General features: G+C 38.5%; 1 protein-coding gene across 2 annotated transcripts in view; it reads left to right on the top strand.

Moving 5' to 3' along the window:
- Positions 1-20,925, top strand: part of SNX24 (sorting nexin 24) — a 94,272-nt gene extending 73,347 nt beyond the window's left edge. For both annotated transcript variants that reach the window (XM_082335569.1, XM_082335570.1), the window contains 4 exons: positions 13,817-13,911; positions 15,056-15,088; positions 16,029-16,093; positions 20,841-20,925. In XM_082335569.1, coding sequence (XP_082191695.1) covers positions 13,817-13,911; positions 15,056-15,088; positions 16,029-16,093; positions 20,841-20,911 — 264 coding nt within the window. In that variant the 3' untranslated portion in view covers positions 20,912-20,925. The remainder of the gene's footprint in view (positions 1-13,816; positions 13,912-15,055; positions 15,089-16,028; positions 16,094-20,840) is intronic.
- Positions 20,926-22,274: the final 1,349 nt, after the last annotated feature.

The raw sequence follows: 22,274 nt of genomic DNA, 5'->3' as shown, positions 1-22,274 counted from the left end.
AAAATGCAATTAATTTGCAGGATAAAAGTTGTGCTTCTTACTCTCTTGATGCATTTTAGAGGCAACAAGGCACATTTCCACACTTTTTCCTGGGTTCATACAATGAAGGAGTTACCCTACTGCCTGCCTTACTGAACAGAGACCTGATATTGATTAACTATCACACTGGCATCAGAACTACTCTTAGGATTCAATTTTTTTGTTGTTTTGCATATTTTATTGATCAAAAGTGGTAAATGAGCATCAAGCGTGCAAGAAGACGATGAATTGTTTACTTGCATAAAATAACCTTTCAATAAGGGAAGATGCATTGCTCACACTTTTGGTGCTGTTCTGCTGCCCGAAGCAGATGGCATTCAGCTGCTATTGATTTGCTCCTATAGTTACAGAGCAGCATGTAACAAGGCATGCTCATTTCTCTGAAAGAGAGGTGAGGTTTTTTGCCAGGGTGGCGGGAGTGAAAAAGGAAGGACAGGGGGTTTGGGGATTGTTTTGGGGTTGGGTTTTTTTACAAGAAAAGACAAGGAAAACCTTGTGACTTCTGTTAGCATCTCCATGCAAACAGAAAGCAGCGTTTGTATGCTTACAAAGAAAGGGAATTACTTTGTCTAGTTCTAGCACTTCTGGTAACATTAATTCCCACTGCAGATTGAATCCATGAGCAAGCAAGTACTTAAGATTGTAAAGAACATCGAGAATTTAGCATCGCAGACTCTACACCACACTTCTTAGCTGCTGTATTTTTTATTTATACATGTTTTTTCCTTGTGTAAAAACTGTCAACTCCTTAGCAAGACAAAATCATACTGCAGTATGCTGTGCTTGATTCTGCAAACAGTTCATTTCACTGATGAGTAAATAATTTAAGAATTTGCTGTTGGACCTCTCCTGTAATGGGGGGGGTGGGGGTGTGGGGAGGGGACACACAGATGGATGGACAAAGAGAGCTTTCTCTGAAAGTTTATTTGAAAGGATATTTAATGCAGAATTTTGGCACAAACGAAATCTTTAATTATTTGACAGATTTTAATGAAATATAAATAGAAGAGAGTATCAGTAAATAGAGCATAGGAATGGTTGTTGTAAGATGAAACATGTTAGATAATTTAAAGTCTTATTTCTGGAAGAGTAGTATGGTGGGTGGTACTGAGAAGCAGGGTGCAGTCCTTGATCAATCTGTTTTAGCATAGAAATAACCCGTCTGTCAAGATCCACAAGTGTGGTGGCATTAGGGTTAACAAAACCAGCCTCTTGATGACAAAACCAGACCAGTTAAATATTTTGACAACGTGATTGTCACATATTCAAATCTTCCTTGCCCACCTGACTGTTATGCAGTGACTCTTACTGCTGGAAGTGCTTACTGTTGAGTTTTGGACAGTCTTGAGCATCTTCCTGCTCTGTTGTTGTTTGGGAAAATAAAATAATTTACTGGGTTATGACTGCCCTGCTATCCTCCATGTTATTTATATTGTCTTCCTTTTTAATGAAAATAATCCATGAATTATGACCCCTGCCAAAATATTCTCACAGCATAGTTAGTAGCTAGTTATTTATCAAGAATTTAATTTAAACGTGCATATTAGTGTCTGTTAAAAAATGTCCTACTTCATCTGTTCAAACTTCTGTTCTCTGACATTGATTCCAACTTGCTTGTGTAATTTATGAAATGCTTTCTAAGCTTTTTTAATATCCATATGGTTACATGTGACTACATCTCGACCATTTGTTATGCTGTTTCTGTAGCATAAGCAGGCAAGAAGAGATTGTCTGAATCTTTGACTTTAACCTGTTGGTTTCAATTCAGAGTAGAAATTTCTTATGGATGTTTTTCAGAGAGAACAAACCTTGGTGAGTTTTTCAGAAAACAGATGCTTTTGAATCAATGGCTAATGCTGTCAGCACAGCATTTACCACATTGTTCTAAGTTGATTGGGTCTTGTTCTCCTATGGGGCTAGGGAAATGTTTTAAACATAAGAATTATTACAAACAGAAGTTAATTTAATGGGACCTGGAAAAGTGCATGTTTTTAAACAGAGTTTTCTCTGTTACAGTGGTTCTACAATAACAGTTGCTGTCACAAATTAAAACAAATACATTTATATTATTGTTCTGTTCCTGTGGTGTCTATTCATACTGTTAGGACTGACTCTGGTTTTCCTCAGCGTCCCCCCCCTATTCTCCCCCCCCCCCCCCCCCCATTTCTGACTTTGTTAGTGGTTAAAACTGACTTTGTGCTTCTTTGCCTTTGTGTAAGCAACCACCTCATTAAGTACAGAATCGGGATATCAGACTAAATTGTTAGTATATAAATAATTCAGAAAATAAACAAACCAGATTTTTACCTTGCTTTTGCTGCTAAAGGTAAGTAAATGTCTTGAAAATGCAACATGTATTTTCTTGTTAAGCTGATTAAAATTTAATGTAAGCTTCAGAGTTTTTAAAATTAAGCTTACTGATTTCCTTGCAGTTACTCTTCCAACATTGCAAAAATAGCCTAGAGTCCTTATTTAACACCACATTTTGTGCTGAAAGGCCTACCAACACTCAAAACTAAAAAACAAAACCCCAAAAACGCCACCATATAAACCTAAATATATTTGGTCACCTATGTTACCCCTTCTTTACCTCTGCAAAAATGACACAATGAGTTCATTAACCCCAGGTGCAGTGAATTCCCTCTGCTTTCTACATTCTCTTGTTTGGACTTTGGAGTGGGTACCTGCTGCTTAATCTAATTAGTTTCAGAGGGAATGTCGAGTCATTTCTCAAGAGTTTCCTCTGACCCAAAACCTCTGACAAGAAAATATCAGGGAGACAAAATAAGAAGCAATTGTGGAGTTGAATAGCATTTTTGTTACAGTACCTTGTGGAAACAATGCAGATGAGGAAATCATCCTCAGATGATTTCTAGATTTTTGATATGACATTTGCATGAAATTGTTATTCTGGTGGAGAGCGAGACTTGTTTTCATAGCTAACTTCCTCAGGCTTCATCAACCACCTGACTCATTCCTTGTTCCCAGCAAAACCAGCAAAATGAGTTAGAGCTGAGGGACATTTCTTATGAAGCAAAAAAAAGAAGTGGAAATGCTATTTCAAGGCTATTCTTAAATGTTTCAGTATTTTTCTGGGCTTTTTCGGTTCTTTTGAAGATGTGTTATTTGACCAAAACCACATTATCTGACCAAAAAATCAAACATCTGCGTCTTAACAGATAGTCTGTGTCATTATCCAGAGAGTGGGGGTTTTTTGGGATCAAGAGAAAGTCGGTCATGCTGCAGAGCTAGTCTTCTGTTTCTCTGACTGCTGAGGTATCATTCTGTTGCGTTTGGCTCTGAAGAATGGAGTGAGCTTAGTTCTTTAATCGCTGCCTTTTCTTCGAGCTTGCTCATAGCTTTCCTCCTTATAAAGGACTATTTACAAGCATAGCAAATATAGTAGATAGAAATATGGCAGTGTAGGAAAAAATAGTAAACATATTCTGTGCAGAAATAGGCGATATTTTTTTTCAAACTCCTCTTTGAAATGAAACAATAACAAGAGAAAAATATTTTTTATATATTTTAGTATGTCTAGAAAGTAGACATGAAAATACAAATACTGCAGTCATTCTGCAGCTAAAACTGTATTCTCTGTCAAACTGTTTTTAATGAAGTGTGAATTACTTTAATATATCTTGCAGCCTGTCTACATAAAACTTGTAGTGAATTGAAATAACAGTCATTTCACTTTTACTTTACATTCAGAAATTTATTTTCTCTCAGATAATTTGTATTCAATACAGGTAAAACAAGAAAAGCAATATTTGGTTCCAAGTGATGTTTTAAGTTTTCTTAAAACATCTGTTGTGTTCCAGTAACTCTTTTCTGTTCTATCTTTGTTTTTTCCTAACATCATTTGGCTTTGCAAATCTTTAAGTAATGTGCATGTTTCTAAAATAAAACTTCTCAGAGTTGACAGCAAGTGTCAGAAGTGTTGGATTATCATTCCTGCATCACCCCTTCTTCTTCACTGCCTGCAAATGGGGATGCTGGCTGCCCACCGGGTCAGCCTCCAGTTTGGTCCTCTATCCCTGGCAGTCCGTCCACAAAGCAGAACAGAGCTCACATGTCCCCTCAGCAAATCTCCACCCTCACTAATGCTCAGAGAGGAAGGAGTTAAGGGGCTGTGGGTGCACAAAAGCCTACAAATTACCTTTCACCATGGGGTTTTGCTGGTGAGGACTGGCAGGTGGGAGCAGCCTCTTTCAACCACCTGAATGGCACAAAGGATGAGCGAAATGGAGGGAGGAGAGAGTGAGTTGGCCATCTCCCGGCCATGCTCTATCTTCCTTCTCTGGGAGAGCCATCTGCTACTGCAGACTTGTACAATTAACCGTGTAACTCAGCTGGCATAGCATAAAATAATAGTTGGAGCAGATTAGACCAGCGGTTCCTCTGGGAGAATAGCCTGCCTCTGATAGTGCTCAAAACCAGGTACATGAGGGAGAAGAGAGAGAATATGCTTTGATAATTCCTCCTTAATATGCTCTCCATTTCCATGCATTTTCAGTTCAATTAATTCCTCTTCCATCAGTCTATTCAGTCTCTTCTTAAACACATATAAATTTTCTGCAATGTTCTGTGGCTCATGGTTCAACTGCCTGTTCTATGAACAAGTCCCTCCTTCTATCTAAAGCCCTTCCTTTTTTGTAATAATAATATATAATTTCTAATATTTTCTTGATTCCTTTTCTAATAGTTTCTAATAAACTATTGATTTGCTTTTTTTAATTGCTGCTGGATAGCAAGCTTATCTTTTGAGGGATATGTTGTAGTCCCCAGCATTTCACTCCTCTGATCACTAACTAAAGCCCATCATTGTTTGTTATTTTTTTCCAGTATGCATCACTCTGGGCTATGTTCTCCTAACCTCTCTTTCAGGACTTGTAACTACTTCTTTATCTTTGCAAGGATCGTGGCTGCTGGGTTTGCCTTAAAGCTTTTGGTGGGGTTCTTTGTCAAAAGCCTTTTGGAAATGAAAGTACGCTCTGTCAACAGGCCCACGTTTATCTGTGCTTGTTGATCCTTTCAGGGGTTGCAGTAAGTTTTGAAACAGGGTCTCCCTTAACAGCAGCCCTGTGATTCTTTTCCATCCAGATATATTCATCCATGTGCCCATTAATTCCACTCCTTATTGTAGTTGTAACTGACTTCCCTGGTACAGGCATACTAATTTATAAATCCCCAGTTCTCTCATGGTACTCTTTTTGTATTTAAATTATGTTTGTCATTTTTTTTAGTCCTCCGGTTCTAAAGCAGCCGTAAACAATATGGTATAGACCGATGTTAATTCAGAAAATTCATCAGTGAGTTCCCTTAGGCCCTTTGGAGGAATACTCTGTGATCCTGCTGACTTGTTACTATAACAAGCAAATACTTTTCTGTGTATTTTATGACCTCAATTAGAGACATCCTTTGATGAGGATCCAAACAACAAAAAAAGGAAAACTAAAAGTATATGCTGAAGGTTCAGAGTTTAAATCTGACAGTGATGAATGCTGATGGCTTGATGATGGCTGCTTATGGCTTGGATGGGCATACCTTGCTGGGTAAAAACTGGCTGGACGGCCGGGCCCAAAGAGTTGTGGCGAATGGAGTTAAATCCAGTTGGCGGCCTGTCACAAGTGGTGTTCCCCAGGGCTCAGTACTGGCGCCCGTCCTGTTTAATATCTTTATCAATGATCTGGATAAGGGGATCAAGTGCACCCTCAGTAAGTTTGCAGGCAACACCAAGTTGGACGGGAGTGTTGATCTGCTGGAGGGTAGGAAGGCCCTACAGAGGGACCTGGATAGGCTGGATCGATGGGCCAGGACCAACTGTGTGAGATTCAGCAAGGCTCAGTGCTGGGTCCTGCACTTGGGTCACAACAACCCCACGCAACGCTACAGGCTTGGGGAAGAGTGGCTGGAAATCTGCCCAGCAGAAAAGGACCTGGTGGTGCTGGTCGACAGCCAGTTGAATATGAGCCAGCAGTGTGCTCAGGTGGCCAAGAGGGCCAATAGCATCCTGGCTTGTATCGGGAATAGTGTGGCCAGCAGGACTAGGGAAGTGATCGCTTCCTTGTACTCGGCACTGGTGAGGCCGCACCTCGAGTACTGTGTTCAGTTTTGGGCCCCTCACTACAAGAAGGACACTGAGGTGCTGGAGCGTGTCCAGAGAAGGGCAAGGAAGCTGGTGAAGGGCCTAGAGCACAAGTATTATGAGGAGCGGCTGAGGGAACTGGGGTTGTTTAACCTGGAGAAGAGGAGGCTGAGGGGAGACCTTATCGCTCTCTGCAACTACCTGAAAGGAGGTTGTAGCGAGGTGGGGGTTGGTCTCTTCTGTGAAGTAACAAGTGATAGGATGAGAGGAAATAGGCTCAAGTTGTGCCAGGGGAGGTTTAGATTGGATATTAGGAAAAATTTCTATGCTGAAAGGGTAGTCAGGCACCGGAACAGGCTGCCCAGGGAAGTGGTTGAGCTGCGGTCCCTGGAGGTATTTCAAAGATGGGTAGACATCGTGCTTAGGGAGATGGTTTAGTGGTGGACTTGGCAGTGTTAACAGTTGGACTCAATGATCTTAAAGTTCTTTTCCAACCTAAATGATTCTACAATTCTATGATTCTAAGAATGGATTATCACATACTCAGAAGACAGGACCATGCACTAAACCCCGATATTTAGAGGTGTCATGGTTTAACCCCAGCCGGTAACTAAACACCACACAGCTGCTCCCTCACCCCACCCCTGGTTGGATGGGGGAGAGAACTGGAAGGGTAAAAGTGAGAAAACTCATGGGTTGAGATAAAGACAGTTAAACAGGCAAAGCAAAAGCCGCGTACACAAGCAAAGCAAAGCAAGGAATTCATTCACTACTTCCCATCAGCAGGCAGGTGTTCAGCCATCCCCAGGAAAGCAGGGCTCCATCACGCATAATGGTTACTCGGGAAGACAAACACCATCACTCCGAATGTCCCCCTTTTCCTTCTTCTTCCCCCAGCTTTATATGCTGAGCATGAAGTCCTATGGTATGGAATATCCCTTTGGTCAGCTGGCATCAGCTGTCCCAACTGTGTCCCCTCCTAACTTTTTGTGCACCCCCAGCCTACTCGCTGGTGGGGTGGTGTGAGAAGCAGAAAAGGCCTTGACTCTGTGTAAGCACTGCTCAGCAGTAACTAAAACATCCCCGTGTTATCAATACTGTTTTCAGCACAAATCCAAAACATAGCCCCATGCTAGCTACTATGAAGAAAATTAACTCTATCCCAGCCAAAACCAGCACAACAGGAACAGCCTTAGGCCTGAAGAAACACTTGCAAATTTGGAAAATCTAGAACTGACATTTTCAGTACCAGCTTTATGTGCCTTAAACTAGAGTATGTATTTATGATAGTCTTTAATTACCTGATCAGATACTGTTGTGGATTTTTGCTTCTTTTTCCCATCTGACCTCCTCTTCAGTGCACAAGGATCAGCATAGAAGGACAGCAGCATCTGACTGTGTGAGAAACCAAAAAACCTACCAGTTTCCAAACTTTCCAGGTGTTGTAGTTTGCAGCCTGCATGTTGAGGCTTTTTTTTCATTACAGCGTATTTGTATTTAGTTCCTTTAAGCTTTCAGAAAAGAGTATTGCAAGTTTAAAGCTCTTCTGCTTTACCTATTGTTGTATTACGTATTGTAAATGGGGTTGCTTTTTTCCAAACCTTTTTCCCCTGTACTCTTGAGAAGACTTTTCCAAGCATAACTACCTAATTTCTTTACCATCCTAGATGTGTGTTTTCTGGATCTACTGATTGAGATATATATATATTATTGTCTAAGGTATTCCTGCACCTGTTTGTTATCAGCAGAATTATTGACATGGTCTTAATTACTTGTTAATTGTCCATTGTCTTAGTGGTCCATTGACTTTTAAAAAACACTTCAATTCAGCCATTTTAAAATCAACGTTTATTTTGGTGTCTTTCTTTGTCATTAATGGATCTGCTTACTCTTTGTACTACTTTTTCCTGTTACTTATTTTTAAAAGCCTTTCTTGTTCCTACTAACTTTTTTTAATATCATTAACTCATTCTGCCCTTCTGCTTCTTTTCCTTTTGCTCTGTTGATTTCTTCATTTCTCATCCAGCTTTGTCTTAACCTTCAATCCTTTGAGCAGTGTCTCAGGAAATAATATTGACTGCTTCCTTTCATTTTTATTTTTCAAAGGAACTGTAGTCTGTTGTACTTTGTTTCTAATCTTTCAAGGGCTAGTCTCCTGTTTTGCTGCAGAGAGATTCACTGTTTGCTCCTGCTACATTATGTTCCCAGTTTTCGAAAAAAAATTCAATATGGTATTTTTCACATCAAATGGGTTATATTTGTACACTTAGCCTCAAATCAATCCACTTTGCACTTAGTAGTTAAATATTAGTTGGAACTGTAAACCTGTAATTAACTAGCTTTCTAACTAAAGTACTCATTACCTTAAAACTTACTTGGTAGTACTTTTAATCAAAATTAGTAAAACGCTTTAAAGTTAGGTTAGGTAAGGCTTAAGTAAAAAAGTTAATAGCTTATAGACACTGTCATGAATTTCTGCATACATATTTTCAGTGGTGATCCAGCAGTCATGTAACCTGTTGGGCTTCCCTTCCATCTAGTTCATTTACCCTGTGTGTAGCTTGAGAACGCTGTGATAGATGGATTTGTCACTCAGGAGATATCTGGTGAGTTTTAAGCTCACTGGAAGTATAACAAATTGATCTGAAAGTTGGTGCGGGAATTTTTCTGCTATTCTCCAGCCTTGAAGTTCAGAGGTGCAATTCCCCTCTGGGCCTTTTTTTTTTTCTTTTGCTTTTGTGACTTTACATTAACTTTCAGATAGTAACTTATGGATCTTTGTTGGAAGTATTTTGACATATAATACCTACAGTCAGTATCTTGTTCCCTTTCAAGCTCTGCTGTGTAGATGGCACTCTTACTGTTGACTTCCCTTTGATATACAGCCTGGGAGTGTTAGCTAGCTGGTACTTCATATGGAGCATCACTTTTGTGTTGTATGTGTGTTTGCATGCTTCTTGTATCTTTATACAGAGTTGTAGGCGTGTTTGATAGCCTCCTCCTCTTCTTACAAAACTGTCCATCAGTGAATGTTTCTGGTAGCAATGAAAAGTTAAGTCCTTACTATGACAATTTAAGTGACAACTTATTTAGAAATAATTCTTGTTGATAACCTATAACAACATCCTCACTGAAGAAGGGAGTGAGTTTCTTCATAGGTCTTTGCAATGAGTAATATAAAACATTATTCTATCTGCTATTACTTTAAAAAAAGGAAAGCTTGCTCTTAGAAGTCTGGTTCCTTCGTCTACTTGGTTTTTAGTTAATATGTTCTTTTGGTAACCTTTTTATCATTTCATGGGACTGTGTAAAGCAGTTCAGGAAAAGCAGGTTAATAGAGGAATATAGACTCTAAAGTGTTCTAAAAGATGTGGGTTTTGGTCCCAGTGGAGACTGACACTCCAGCCTACTTACTGTAGCTGGAATGTATTGATTTTCTTCTCCCCCATTTTAGCTGCACCACTGAATTAGGTATTGTGAAGCATCTTTCCCTGTGAAGAGAGGAAAAACTGTCATGAACTTTTTCACCCTAGCAGTACAGCATTTCAAACTAAACCCGATTGAATGGAAAAGTCTGTAAGGACTCTTAAAAACCTTGTAACGCAGCTCCCCACTCTCATTTCTTCCCTTCCAACAGCTGTTCCAGCAACCTTGAAAAAGTATGATAGATGATTGTAAGAAATTATTTTTTAAATCTTTTTTTCATTAAAAACAACAACAATAATAATAAAAATCTGTGAAAATGATGCCTTCCTGTGGCATGATCTCCTAAGGTTAGCCAAGTGGTCTTGTTCAGGTTTTCAGCAAGATGTTCAGTTACTGTTATAATTGGCTGATGAGTAGGTTTGGACCTAACTAGAATGCCAGTGTTCGATTTCACAGTGTCCTCTGTGAAGATATGTCACCATTTACCCTGGCTTTAGTGACAATTTTCTAAAAAGGAAACTCGTGGGAAATCATTATGCTGTTTATATGTCTCCCTTGTTGGAGAGCATTATCCTGTGATATTTTAGCACTGTTTTCCACTGCATGATGGCATCTAGCTAAGGTTAAGGCAGAACAAGTCCCTTTGCAATTTTGTGACTATATTTTACTTGCTGAAGGAGAAAAGATAACCGACAATTAAGTATTTCAGATGTCACTGAAGAACATGTGCAACTAATCAATGACATCCTTAGGGAACATGATTTTATGAAACTGATAAGGTAGAAAAATTGGGATTTTTGTGATTTGTGTTACATAATAATAATTGCACCCTTTTGATGAAAAAGACATTTCTGCTGATGTAAACATCAGGCTCTGCCTTGTGGTTTTTTTTTTTTTTTTCCTGAAGCACGGAGTAGTTCATTAAAGTGTGACAGTAACAGATAAACACCCTTTATGATTTTCTAAGAAAATATGGCGCTTATACTCTTAGTTCAGCTGAAATCAATGAGTGAAAAATGTATTTCTGGAGTCATCTCCCAAATCACTTGCCAGAGGTTGTGTTAGGTATTTTAGTTTGGGGTTTTTTTTATTTGCTTTAGGAAGGAAATACATGTGCTGTTTTTTTTTTCTTAAATTAGTCTACTTAGCACTCTGGGGCCCGTATTTGAAACTCATTGCTATGATCTTGGTAGAATTCAGATGAATTAGAAATTCACATTACTAACAGCCTAATTGTGAGGTTTTCTTTTTTGGAAAATATATATCTTTATGTTTCTGATTGCAGAGCAAACAAAGTAGCAGTCATGTTTACAAGCCAATGTCATATATTCACTTGAATGAAGGCTACGGTTGAGGATGTTACATCACAAATTACAGATAGTGGTTTAGAGGCTACACCTGCTGGTTCCTTTTCTGCTCAGCTATTATTTAAAGATCATCAAGTTTGCAGAATACGTATTTCTTACAAGTTTCAGTCAGAAGTCAAAAATCTGTTGTGCTATGGGTTGTTCCAGGTAAATTAAGCCGATTATGATAACGTTTATTTCTGATATAAGAGTATTTTTTTAACTTAAATAGAAAGTTGAGAATGCTTACATTTTTCTCTGGACATCCACTTTGGGCCACGACCAGAGGTAGGAAATGCAGCTCAACAGACACATCTAATCCAGTGTGGCTGGCTTTATTTTGTTGTTGTTCCCAGGGTTTTTTTTCTCTTTTCCTTTCGTTTCTACCATGTGTATTAAATAAATGGATTATGTGCTGGTCTCTTTTTGTATCGAAGCCAATGAATTCAAGCCAGAAGATAATTTGCCCCCTTATTAGTATAATTAACTTCTACCTTCATTTATTTTTTAATTCCTTAAAATGTACATCACATTGCATCAGTTGAAAAATCCTCCTTTGCTCAATGCAGTCATTCCTCCCTTCATAAAATTCTGGAAATGACAAAATTCCCAATCAACAGAGGCAGCATCCAAAATACAGTGCAGTGCAAAATTGCCTTTGCTTTTCTGCAAATTCTACATTTTCAAGTTTATTGATCACCAAAGCAGAGTTATTGACAATTAACAAACTATATGGATTAACACACAACAACAGATGCTATTTGCTTACGTCTTTTTGTGAAATACATTTGGTCAGGGCAGGGTTAGCAGGGCTTGGAGTGACTTGATGCATGTTGTGAAAAAAAACCTAAAAGAAATAGAATGAGATATTAATCTGGAGTGAGTGGAAGTAGAAACAAATAGGTTTGTAAGAGCTGTCGGGAGGTTTCCTTTTACACAGTGATGTATCCTTCTCTTCTTCCCTGACAATCACTGTTCTGTTCAGGAGCCTCAGCAGGCAGCTCAGCTTTTGGAAAAGCTGTCAGGAGATGTAAGTATGAGGTTGCACATAAGCATTGGATGCCCTTAAACATCTTTATACAACTTTTTGCAGTTCTTCATTGCATATAATTAGTGAGATGGTTTTATTTGAGCAAATCATATGCATTGTTATGCAGTTCACACACCCTCTGAATATGCATCTACCTCCACCCCTCCTTCTGTGCATAACCTGAATGCAGAACAGGATAAATTTTGCAGCAGCAGAGTGCTGATTTTGCAGTATGCAAATGAAGTGGCATTTTTTAATGCAGCATCTTCATATAGAGGTGAACTGAAAGGCTTAACGCTTGCCAACGTTTCAGACCTCCCTGTTTGTTACATCCATTAAAATCTAGAACAGAAAAGTTCAAAAGCTGCATTTTTCCCTGTTCCTTTTTTTCAAACTTGTTAGTGATGGCCTCAGCTGTTGAAGAAATGTAGACTCTGAATTCAGATTTGCAAATGTAACAAAAAAAAGAACCAGTTCTCAAATATCTTTATTTTCAAATCTGTTTCTGTCTTTACGTATATGCACATCTTATGTAATTTTTACACGAATTGGGTTTCATTACACAACTAACGATTTGCTATAAAACCTGCTATAAAATCTAGATGACCTCTAGATGTCTCTTCCAACCTATTTTTTTCTGTGATCCTTTTATCCTCTACGTACCGTTGTGTCTCCCTAGTGATATTGTAATGTAAAAGAATACACAGGCAGGGATAAGTTACCTCCTGAATGTAAACAGAGTAATGTTTCTTCCCATCAGCAGTCTTGTTTCTTCTCTAGGTTTTGTTTCTCCTAGCATAGGGTGTGAAAACGAACAGGATGAACATGGATAGCTTTACTTGTACAAGTCATTTTATTTATAAATCTAGTGAAGTTTCTTCCATGCATACGTTCACTCCGAATCCAGGCCTTTATGAAGGAAAGCTCTTTAGGGAAGAGCTTGTGGCTTTCATTTGCCTGTGAAGTACATGTGTTATCAGAATGTATGGCAGCATGAACAGTAAATAAATAGGGGCTTAATCTTTCAGGTGAGACATTGGTTGAATGCATGAACTGTTTTGTTTGTCTTGTGAAAATTAAAGATCAATGATTATTTTTGGTCTGCTTCTATGAAACTGTCAGAGATCTAGTGTTTCCTTTAAAAGTCATTCTTTCCTGATGAACACGCACCTAAGCATCTCATTTATTTGCTACATATTTTTAAGTGTACCTGTAATTAATTTACTGAAAATTGTAAATCATCTTAATCAGTGCAAAAACAAAGGAGGATGGAGTCTGGCCATTACGTCATTGCAGTGGAAGAATGTGGCAGGTGTAGCCAGCAGCTCTTTGGTCAGAGCTTTGTCCTTAGGAGTCACAGCACAGGTACAAGGAGTACGTTGTAAGCTGATCTGTCAAGCCAAGCAAAGAGTTTCCCTTGTTAGCATTTACCAAGGCATGCATTAATACAATTGCACGAAGTGGAGACTTCCTTTTTCCACTGATGTGCCAGACAGGAGTCTTCTCTGAGGTGAACCTGAAAGCACTGAGCTGTAGCTGCTTTATTTTATGTTTTAAATAAACAGAATTTTATTCATAAATGAGTGTGCCAATAACTTAGTTCCAGAATCAGACATCTCTACTTGAGAGGCATCTAGCCTGGCACCAGTGATGGCAGGTGAAAAAAAGTGTGGTAGCATAAGCTGAATGTATTTATATGTGATTCATTAAGAACTGTGGTTTTCCTATTGAAATGAAGCACTCCAAAATAGGTGTAAAAAAAATGAAGAAGAATTGAAAAGTGTTGCAAGTGGGAAATGTTTTGGTATCTTGAACAAAAGTGTGAAATATCTAAAATACTAAAAAATCTTGGGTTTCTATTGTGCCTTTGTTTGTTTTTTTTTACAGACAGTCATTTTAGAAAATGAAGAGCTCCCTAAAATATTTCTCGATTTCCTGAACGTTCGCCATGTACCCACCTTGCCAAAAGCAGAAAGCTGTGGGTAAGCTCTCATTACTGAAAAATACATGGAGGCCAAAAGGCACATATCCACTCAGTGCTGATGCAATTCCATTGACTTTAAATGGTCCTGTGGCCAACTCTAACACTGTAAAATAAATGAGCATTAGGTTCACGTTAAGTATGTTTATATATCCCCAAAAGGTGGTAAAATAAATCCAGCCTGTTCAAAGACAGAAGTGAGGTTTAATGTAATACTCTTGGAAAGCAAAGGAGAGTTTAGATGAGAAAAATATGGTTTTCTCATAGATCTTGAAGTATCTACTGAAATTAATTTCGTAAGATATGCATAAACTCTCACTAAAGTTGCACAGAAAGCCTTTGTGTGTGTTTTATGGTCATAGTAGCTGGACAAAATAGAAGTTCATTCTGTGATCATTTTATGATCTCCCTCTGTGTCTTTGAAAATGGGGTCTTTCACCTTTCTGATAACATCTACCCCAATGGCCCCATTGCCCTTCCTCTGGGAAGGGTTCTTGATCAGGGTGAGAGAAAGGAATCTTAGGATTATTATGAGTGTAATGACTACAGAAGTACCCAAAACAGTGTAACTGGAAGCTCTGCTACCATCTGCAGCTCTAAGGTTTGTAGGGAGAATAATTTGTTTTGCTGTGCGAGCTGACATAGTTGCAAAATCCAGCAACGTTACCAGAACTTGCTCCCCAGAAAGCTGTGCAGCCCTTTTCCACTTCGAGGGAGGCTATGTGGATCTGCAGTGGAGAGAAGGAGAATTGAAAAAAGTGGAGATAATTTTGAGGCCCTCTTACACTCGGAGGTGTCTATGGCCCAGGGCGGTCCCCAGAGTGATTCAGAAACTAACAAACTTATAGTTTTCACTTGTAGTTACTGACATCAGCTAATACCCTCAGTGGGACTGTACCCCATCACTTCATAGATACATAGATAGATATGCATGTGAATCTGTTAGAGTAAAATGGATGCTGTCATTTCCAAGTAGTGGTTGTTCTAAAATGATTCTATCTCCCACATTCATTTCATCACACTGCATTATGCAGCTACGGACCAGAAAAAGGTTGCTCCCTTTGATGGTTCTTAAAGGATTTGGGTTTTTTTTATTGTGGAGTTAATTTTGTTTTAACCAAAGTTTCCTCTCACTTTACTTGCAGCTCTTTTGATGAAACAGAATCTGAAGAATCAAGGTGAGTTTGATTGCTACTCTTTCTAGGACACCAGATTAATAAACTACTTGAAATTATTGACGTTTACTGTATTTGTTCCTTGAAGTTGACAAAATAGCAGTAGTTTAGCATTAAAATTAGATGTGTGTGTTAAATATGGCAAGTTTCACCAGCTGTGCTAGCTCCATCCATTTGTAGTGTGAATTGAGCATCCTTATGCTTGTATCGAGAAGTTCCTTACAAAACCCTAATAGAATACTGCTAGCTCTGAAATATTTCTGGGAATGTTTTTTACCCACTGAAGTGTATTTTTCGTAGCAAGAAGATTTAGCAGAAGGAATTAGAGGTTTGGGTTCTCCCCTATGATTCTATGAGTCTGTGTGTTTGACAGAGCTCTGTATGTATCTGGTTGCACTACTTGGCACGTGTACGTACAGAGCAGAGCCGAGAGGGCTGGTGCTGGCTGGGGGAGAATGTCTGTACCATGACCAGGGTGGGATACATCCTCGTGAGGGGCTTCCGAGGACTTTCTCCCCATGGGTGAGGTGTACAGCAGCCGCTTTAGGGGCTGGAAGAACGTGGTGAAATTTTGAGTGTCTTTTGTGGCCTGAAGAGCCTGTAGACCGTGGAGCCTGGTTGTAGGTGATCTTGTAGCCTGCATTACACCACGTACCAGGGGGCAGAACAGGATCAGGAGGTCTCAAAGCCAGCCGCATGCCGCCCATCCTGAATGCAGCCCCTTCACTTCTAGCTTCACATTGACGGTTTCACTGTGTGGCTGAGGAGCAATGAGCTTTGCTCCCAGGAGATGGAGCCTGCCCTTTTTGGGCAGCACTGGTGTGCAGAAACGCACCAGCCTGGCTCCTGTGCGGCTCGACCATCTTACTTTATCAAAGCTAGTTTGTAGAATATTCTGTTTGCTCTCCCTTGATACTGACATCCCTGTTCTTGACCTTTCCAGCAAACTGTCCCACCAGCCTGTGCTGCTGTTCCTAAGGGATCCATATGTCTTGCCTAAAGCCAACGGTAATCAAACCTGTCATCTGTTAACAGCGCTTTACTGATCTTGCCCTGCACCACATAAACCACACTATTATTAATACCGGCCTAGTCAAATGACACTGGTCCAAAATCTAATAACCTGCCAATAAAACAATAGTTCTTGTGTAAGAAACCATTAAAACACTAAGTGGGGTGGGTGATTTATAAAAGGGTGGAATTTTCTCCCCCAGTTGTTCTCTCAGACAAACCTACCGAGAATTCAAATCAAAAGACAGAAGAACATTGCCTTTCTTTTCTTGTTGACCCTTTGGGCTGTTTTGCCTGAAGGATTTGAACTTAGAGGCCCAGTCCTTTGTAAGTGCTTTTCCCCTAAACACCAGTCGATCTACTGCGAGCATGTTTGTATTTCCATTTGGATTGTAACTATTTCTTATCATTTATAACCTCTAGAGCTCTTTATGGGGGGAAAAAAAAAAAAAAGAATGTATACTTTAAGTATAACTGATGTTTCACGAGACATTTACATTAGCCTTCATCTCTTAATATATGGTTGAAAAGAGTATTTGAAATAGCTTGTTATAAACTCTTTTTTTTTTATAAAAAGTTCTTTGCATTATTAATTCGGAGAAGTTACCCTCTGTCTTACATTAAATGTGTGCAGGGAAAAAAATACCATTTTTAGTAGTGTGTTCCTTCTGGTTCTGTCATTTTACTTGTTTGAACAGTTAGTTACTTCTACTAAATTTTGTACTAAAAATGTAATACAATTTCAAGAGAGAATTTTCTCCCAGAGCTGCAAATTCAGATTTTTTTTTTAATGTGGCATTTTTGTTTGATTTTACAAAATACTGTGTTGAAATCAAGAGTCAGGTTCTTGAGCTGCTTTGAAAATCAAGAAATTTTTAAGAGTAAATTTAGGAAAGAGCACTTCTTTGCTTGTAGTTTCTTAGCCAATGAAGTGTACTTCCTTGCAATTTTTTCAAGATGTACATAAGTACCTGAAGGGAGGGTGTAAAGAAGACAAAGACAGCCAGACTCTTTTTAGTGGTGCCCAGTGGCGGGACAAGAACATCGGGAACATCAGGAAACACCTTGTCACTGTGAGGCTGACCGAGCACTGGCACAGGTTGCCCAGAATGGTGGTGGAATCTCCATTCTTGCAGACACTCAGAAGCCATCTGGACATCGTCCTGGGCAACTGGCTCTAGGTGTCCATGCTTGAGCAGGGGGTTGTACCAGATGACCACCAGTCATTTCTTCCAGCTGCAACCATTCTGTGATTCTATTGGTTTTTCAAGCTGTTTTTCAAAACCATAGGCACTACACTTATATATTTTGAGAGGGTTAAATAGTCTCTCTTGCAGGCAATGTCCCCTCTAGCTAGTAGCATGGCCCAACAGTATTGACCCTATGGAGTCTTACTGAATTGTTGTAGTTCTACAGTGAAACAGCGAGTGCAGAGGTCCTGTGTGACCAAGGTCCACATTGGAAGACACATTACAGGGTCATTTAGTGTTTACTTTGACTTGGCACTAGGCTGGTCGTGTGGACTGAATGCCCATTTGCGGCTGGAGTGCAAATCACAAAATCGATGAACCGAGGCACACTAAGGGGAGATGGTCACCTCACAAGGTCACTCCTGGCCCAAGTGACAACAGTAATGCAGAGGCACTCACAGAGTTACCTCTGTCTAAAAGTTGGTCCAGATGCTACTACCTATACTAATATTTAGAGTAAGCCACATTGCGTGTCTTAATCTTACTGTTTAATGCTCTTCTTAATTGCAAACTTCGATTCCTTGAGAGCAGGGTGTAAATTATGAACATGATTTCGTTCCATGCCATTTCTGAGAGAGAAAAGGGATTTCATACAGTTATCCTGAAAAATGAAGATGGTGCTTAATGTTTCCAGCCCACATGTAAGGTTTTGCTCTAAGACTTCTATCCAAGATATTGCAGTTTTGTGATGGTATTTATCTTCCTTCCATAATGTGTACTCTGAGTAAGGCTAAGCTTCCTTTTCTTGAAATCATTAGGAACTGTATAATGAGTTTTGCAACTACTCTTTTAAGTGGTGCTTTACTTGGATTAAGATAAAAGCCTCTTCTAATGTGTGACATGTTTAATTATTAAGTAGGCCTCATTAATGACATCTGAAACAAACGACTTTTCAGGCTTTTGCCAAGGCATTTTTTGGCCTTGACAGACAATATTTAGAATTTCATATGGCAGGTGAATATTCTTTGTATTTGAAGACCCTAAGCCATCAAATTCATTTGCAAGTTATTCTTTAACTTAATGAATTAAAACACAAATCAGAATGTGAGTTGTAGTTTAAAAAAGGAAGCAGAAAACCAAGTCGTAAGTCTAGAGGCTCTACTAGTTGACTCAAGCCTAGTTAGAAAGAAACAAAGTTTTTACACAACTACTATTGCCTTTAATTCTTCTTCTGTGTTTTTAGTTTACAGCACAGAGAAAACGTAGATGAGCTTTCTAAAATTTTCTCTCTCAGATCACTTCTTACTTTGACAGACTCCGATTCGTTTGTAAAAAGCAGCCAAGGCTGTTCAAACTATGACCAAAAGTTAAGTGTCCATTAGCAAATAACTATTCATTGTATGTACTCTTTGAAGAAGGTGAACTATGACAGTTGTTTGGATCAGAAGTGGAGTCAGTCTTTCCTGGATACAGGAATGCCTGTGTTAACATCTTCCCATAAAATAGGAAATTGTGTATTTGGGGGGGTTTAATGAAATAAATAGTTGTTTCGGGAACACAATACTCAAAGAACCGTTTTTTCCCCTCATTGCACTGTCCTTATGACATATAGTCTTGCCATTATTCCAGTGGCTGGACTTTAAGCGTTGTTGCGTTGCAAGACAACTTTCCAAAAATAAGATTCAAAGTTGCAAACCTCATTGATTTTCGGACTCCCTTTTTCATGATGTATCTAACACAGTCTGAGTGCACGAGCACATCACTTTTTGTGTAAGGTGGACGCTTCTTTTTGAGGAGGTGGGAAAAAAAATTATGTACTATTTTGAAGAAAAATGAAGTAAAAATTAAAAATGCTGCAAATTGAAAATGATACCTCAGAAGCTAAAAAATGGAACCTCAGATTTACTGTTGCTTGTTTGAAAATTGTTCTGACAATTCTTTAAGCCATATTAGTATCACAGATCAGCAAGACTGTGCTTCGGTGTATTTATACATTTAACTTAAATTAATATGCTTGATTTTTTTTAAGCAACAAAGCCTCGCAGTAAATCTGATGCTGTAAAGTTGTATCATTTTTTTAATCAATACTCATTTTCCTATATATACTCTATGTTATAGAAGAACCAGTAAAAACTGGTTTCTGGAACAGCAGCATTTAATTTAGAAGGAAAGCATCAGATTGCCCTTACAAGTGTATTTTTAATAACATTAATGACAACAGCATAGGGTTATTCTACCAGGGTGATTTGGGATAGCTGAGCTTGCAGGACTTGAGGAATCATTATTGGATTCAAAATATTAACAAGTAATTTATAATGATGACTTACTATGAGAAGCTGAGGAGAATTATGCATGTATTGTTTATGGTGGAGGTTGCAGTTCATTAAAACATCCCAAAATATCTCTGTTTAGAACATCTTTAATGCACTGGAATCACCTTATTAATACCTATGAGATAACACCTTTAAGCTAATAAGGATTATTTTTTTTCTTACCGAGCCCGAATCTACTTTTTGCTCAATATTTTTACCTCCAAAATGATTTTAGCAAAAGAATTAGGGGCAAAACCTAATTCCCAGCCACATTAGGTGATCTAATTTATCAAGTATTTAATGATTTTTTAAAAGGTTGTATCTCCCCTTTTTGAATATTCTGTAGGCTGATAGGTGAAGGAAAGATTTGATGAGTGTGGAAAGTTCTGTATCAGAAATAGTCTGTTCTTCTAGGCAAACCCATTTCCTAGTGTACTAGCAAGTTTCGGATCGGAAGATGTGATCAGAAATTCCTACTCTTAGTGCTCAGTGATTTAAGTAAACCCTTCATTAAAAATGCAGGAGTTGGTGCATTTGAAAAATATTTTCACTTCATTGATGTACATCCTGCCATTCCTCTGTGTGGATCTCTTATTGTGTTCTATCAGGTGATTCTTTCATGCTGAATTTAACATGAAAATTAAGTGCTAGTTTCCTCTACATCTGTGGTAAGAACATAGTGGGGTTTTTTCCTTCAGATATTGCAGGATGACTTTTTGTAACATGTGACATTTTATGTTGATTAGACAGCCTGAAATTTTCCTGCCTCAAATAATCATCTCTGATTGTATAGGCATCCTCAAGTCTTCTCAGTCTAAACACTGCTGTAAACCACAATGGAAAAACAGCTTTGAAGTATTCCCAGTAGCAATCTTGGAATTCCTTCAAGTGTATTGAGATTTTGTTAGAAATTGAATTGCCAGTGTAATCCATCTTCCTTGTGAGAAAAGATTCAGATAAAGAGCTGGAGCCTAGCAGCATTAAGTATTAGAACATCCCTTTAAATCAATAAGCTACAAATCTGGCAGCGCATTCATGCAATGCCCAGTGCTACACTAAAGTGGCTTTAGTGCTGAAACAGCATTACTAATAGCACATCCCCAACACGGATAAACAGTTGAGTGATGCAGTAACCCAAATTATACGAGGCCTTACCTAGTTAAGTTTCACAAAAACATTTATATTGTACTGACATAGATAAGAAAGCAAGGTTTTTTCTTGTTTTTTTCTTTTTTTTTTCAGATGACTTTCCAAACGTAGTTATAGAAGGCATTCTACGTGGAATATTTTATCCTCATTTACTGCCCAGGTAGAAGTGATGCGTGGGTAGAAGAAGCTGAAGCAAGTCTCTGTGTCATGTTTAATGGAATTAACAAGAATAAAATTCTGTGATGTGAAAATTATGCTCAGAAGCAAGAGGCACAACCTCAGTTTAAGTTCAAGCATTATATCTTTTTAAATAAAATCAATGTCACTATGACTGCTGCTTTTAAAAAAAGAAGATATGGAAACAACAGTATTGAAGTTATTTATACCTTCTATATATTGACATGTTCTAACTATTTAACACTAAAAGCTGAAAGTCATACACTGAATTACACTAACCTTTGAAAATAATTGAAAGCTCTACTAATTATTTCTATAATTTCTATCATAAATTACACTAAATCTTTTTGCACCCGGATTTTTCCCAGCACATTACCCATTGCTGGCAGTGGATGGATTAAAAGTGCTGGCACTGAAGAGAGTGTGTGAGAAATTGCCAAAACCCAAAAAAAGTTAAAGCAAGAAGAAACTGAAAGCAACTTAAAAGTATTTTGTTCATTTTTCTTAAATTATTTTGAACCTGCTCCTTATTATCAGGTCGGAAAAGAGCCAGTGCAGGTGTATGGAGCGTTTCTATTGGAAAACATGCTTCCACATTCTGAAATACATAGCTATCTCTCAGGAAATTTTCTAGATTTCAGTTGAAATTATTTTATCTACCAGGAGATTTTACATGGCATTTACGCATCTCCATTCAGGCATGACATCTAATCTGTGTGTATGTTTACTCTTCACGTCAACTTGCAGACTGTATTCCATATCTTAGCATTTTATAAGTCACAGAGCATACAACTCTGTGGTAAGCTAAGGCAAGAATAGGATTAAGTAGTAAAATGATAACACTAAAACTGAGATAGACAGATATATATATATATACTTATATATATATATATTTGTTCAGATTGAACTGGAAATTTGTATGTGTGCTACTGGACATTACAAAATAAAATACTAGAACATAAATGTACTGCTTCAGTGTTTTTTTTGTGCTTTTCCATTCAAACAAGACATTTCTCTGAGCTTATACCATCAGAGATGGGTCTCACAGATAGCTCTACATGAAGCATGAGAAAATACCTGGATGTCCGCTCATTTAAAACCCTCAGCACTATGCTATCTGAACATGCTAGGCTTATAAAAGTGTATGTCTTGGGGGAAAAAATTAAGTGTAATTGAGCAGCCAGTAAGTCATCAGGCTCATCAGAGGAAGGGAGTGTTGCACAAAAGCACTAATGGCAAAGCTAGACGCGAACAGGAGTCTGATCCCGGAGACGCACGGGTTGCCTTCTGCTGACTACTAAATCTGCTTTAAAGCTGCTTGGGGATGGTGAAAAGCTGGAGCTTGTATAA

This window comes from Platalea leucorodia, assembly GCF_965183815.1.
Source record: "Platalea leucorodia genome assembly, chromosome: Z".
NCBI classification, from domain to species: domain Eukaryota; kingdom Metazoa; phylum Chordata; class Aves; order Pelecaniformes; family Threskiornithidae; genus Platalea; species Platalea leucorodia.
The sequence above is the reverse complement of the archived record's forward strand: the minus strand, read 5'-3'. Positions and strand labels throughout refer to the sequence as shown.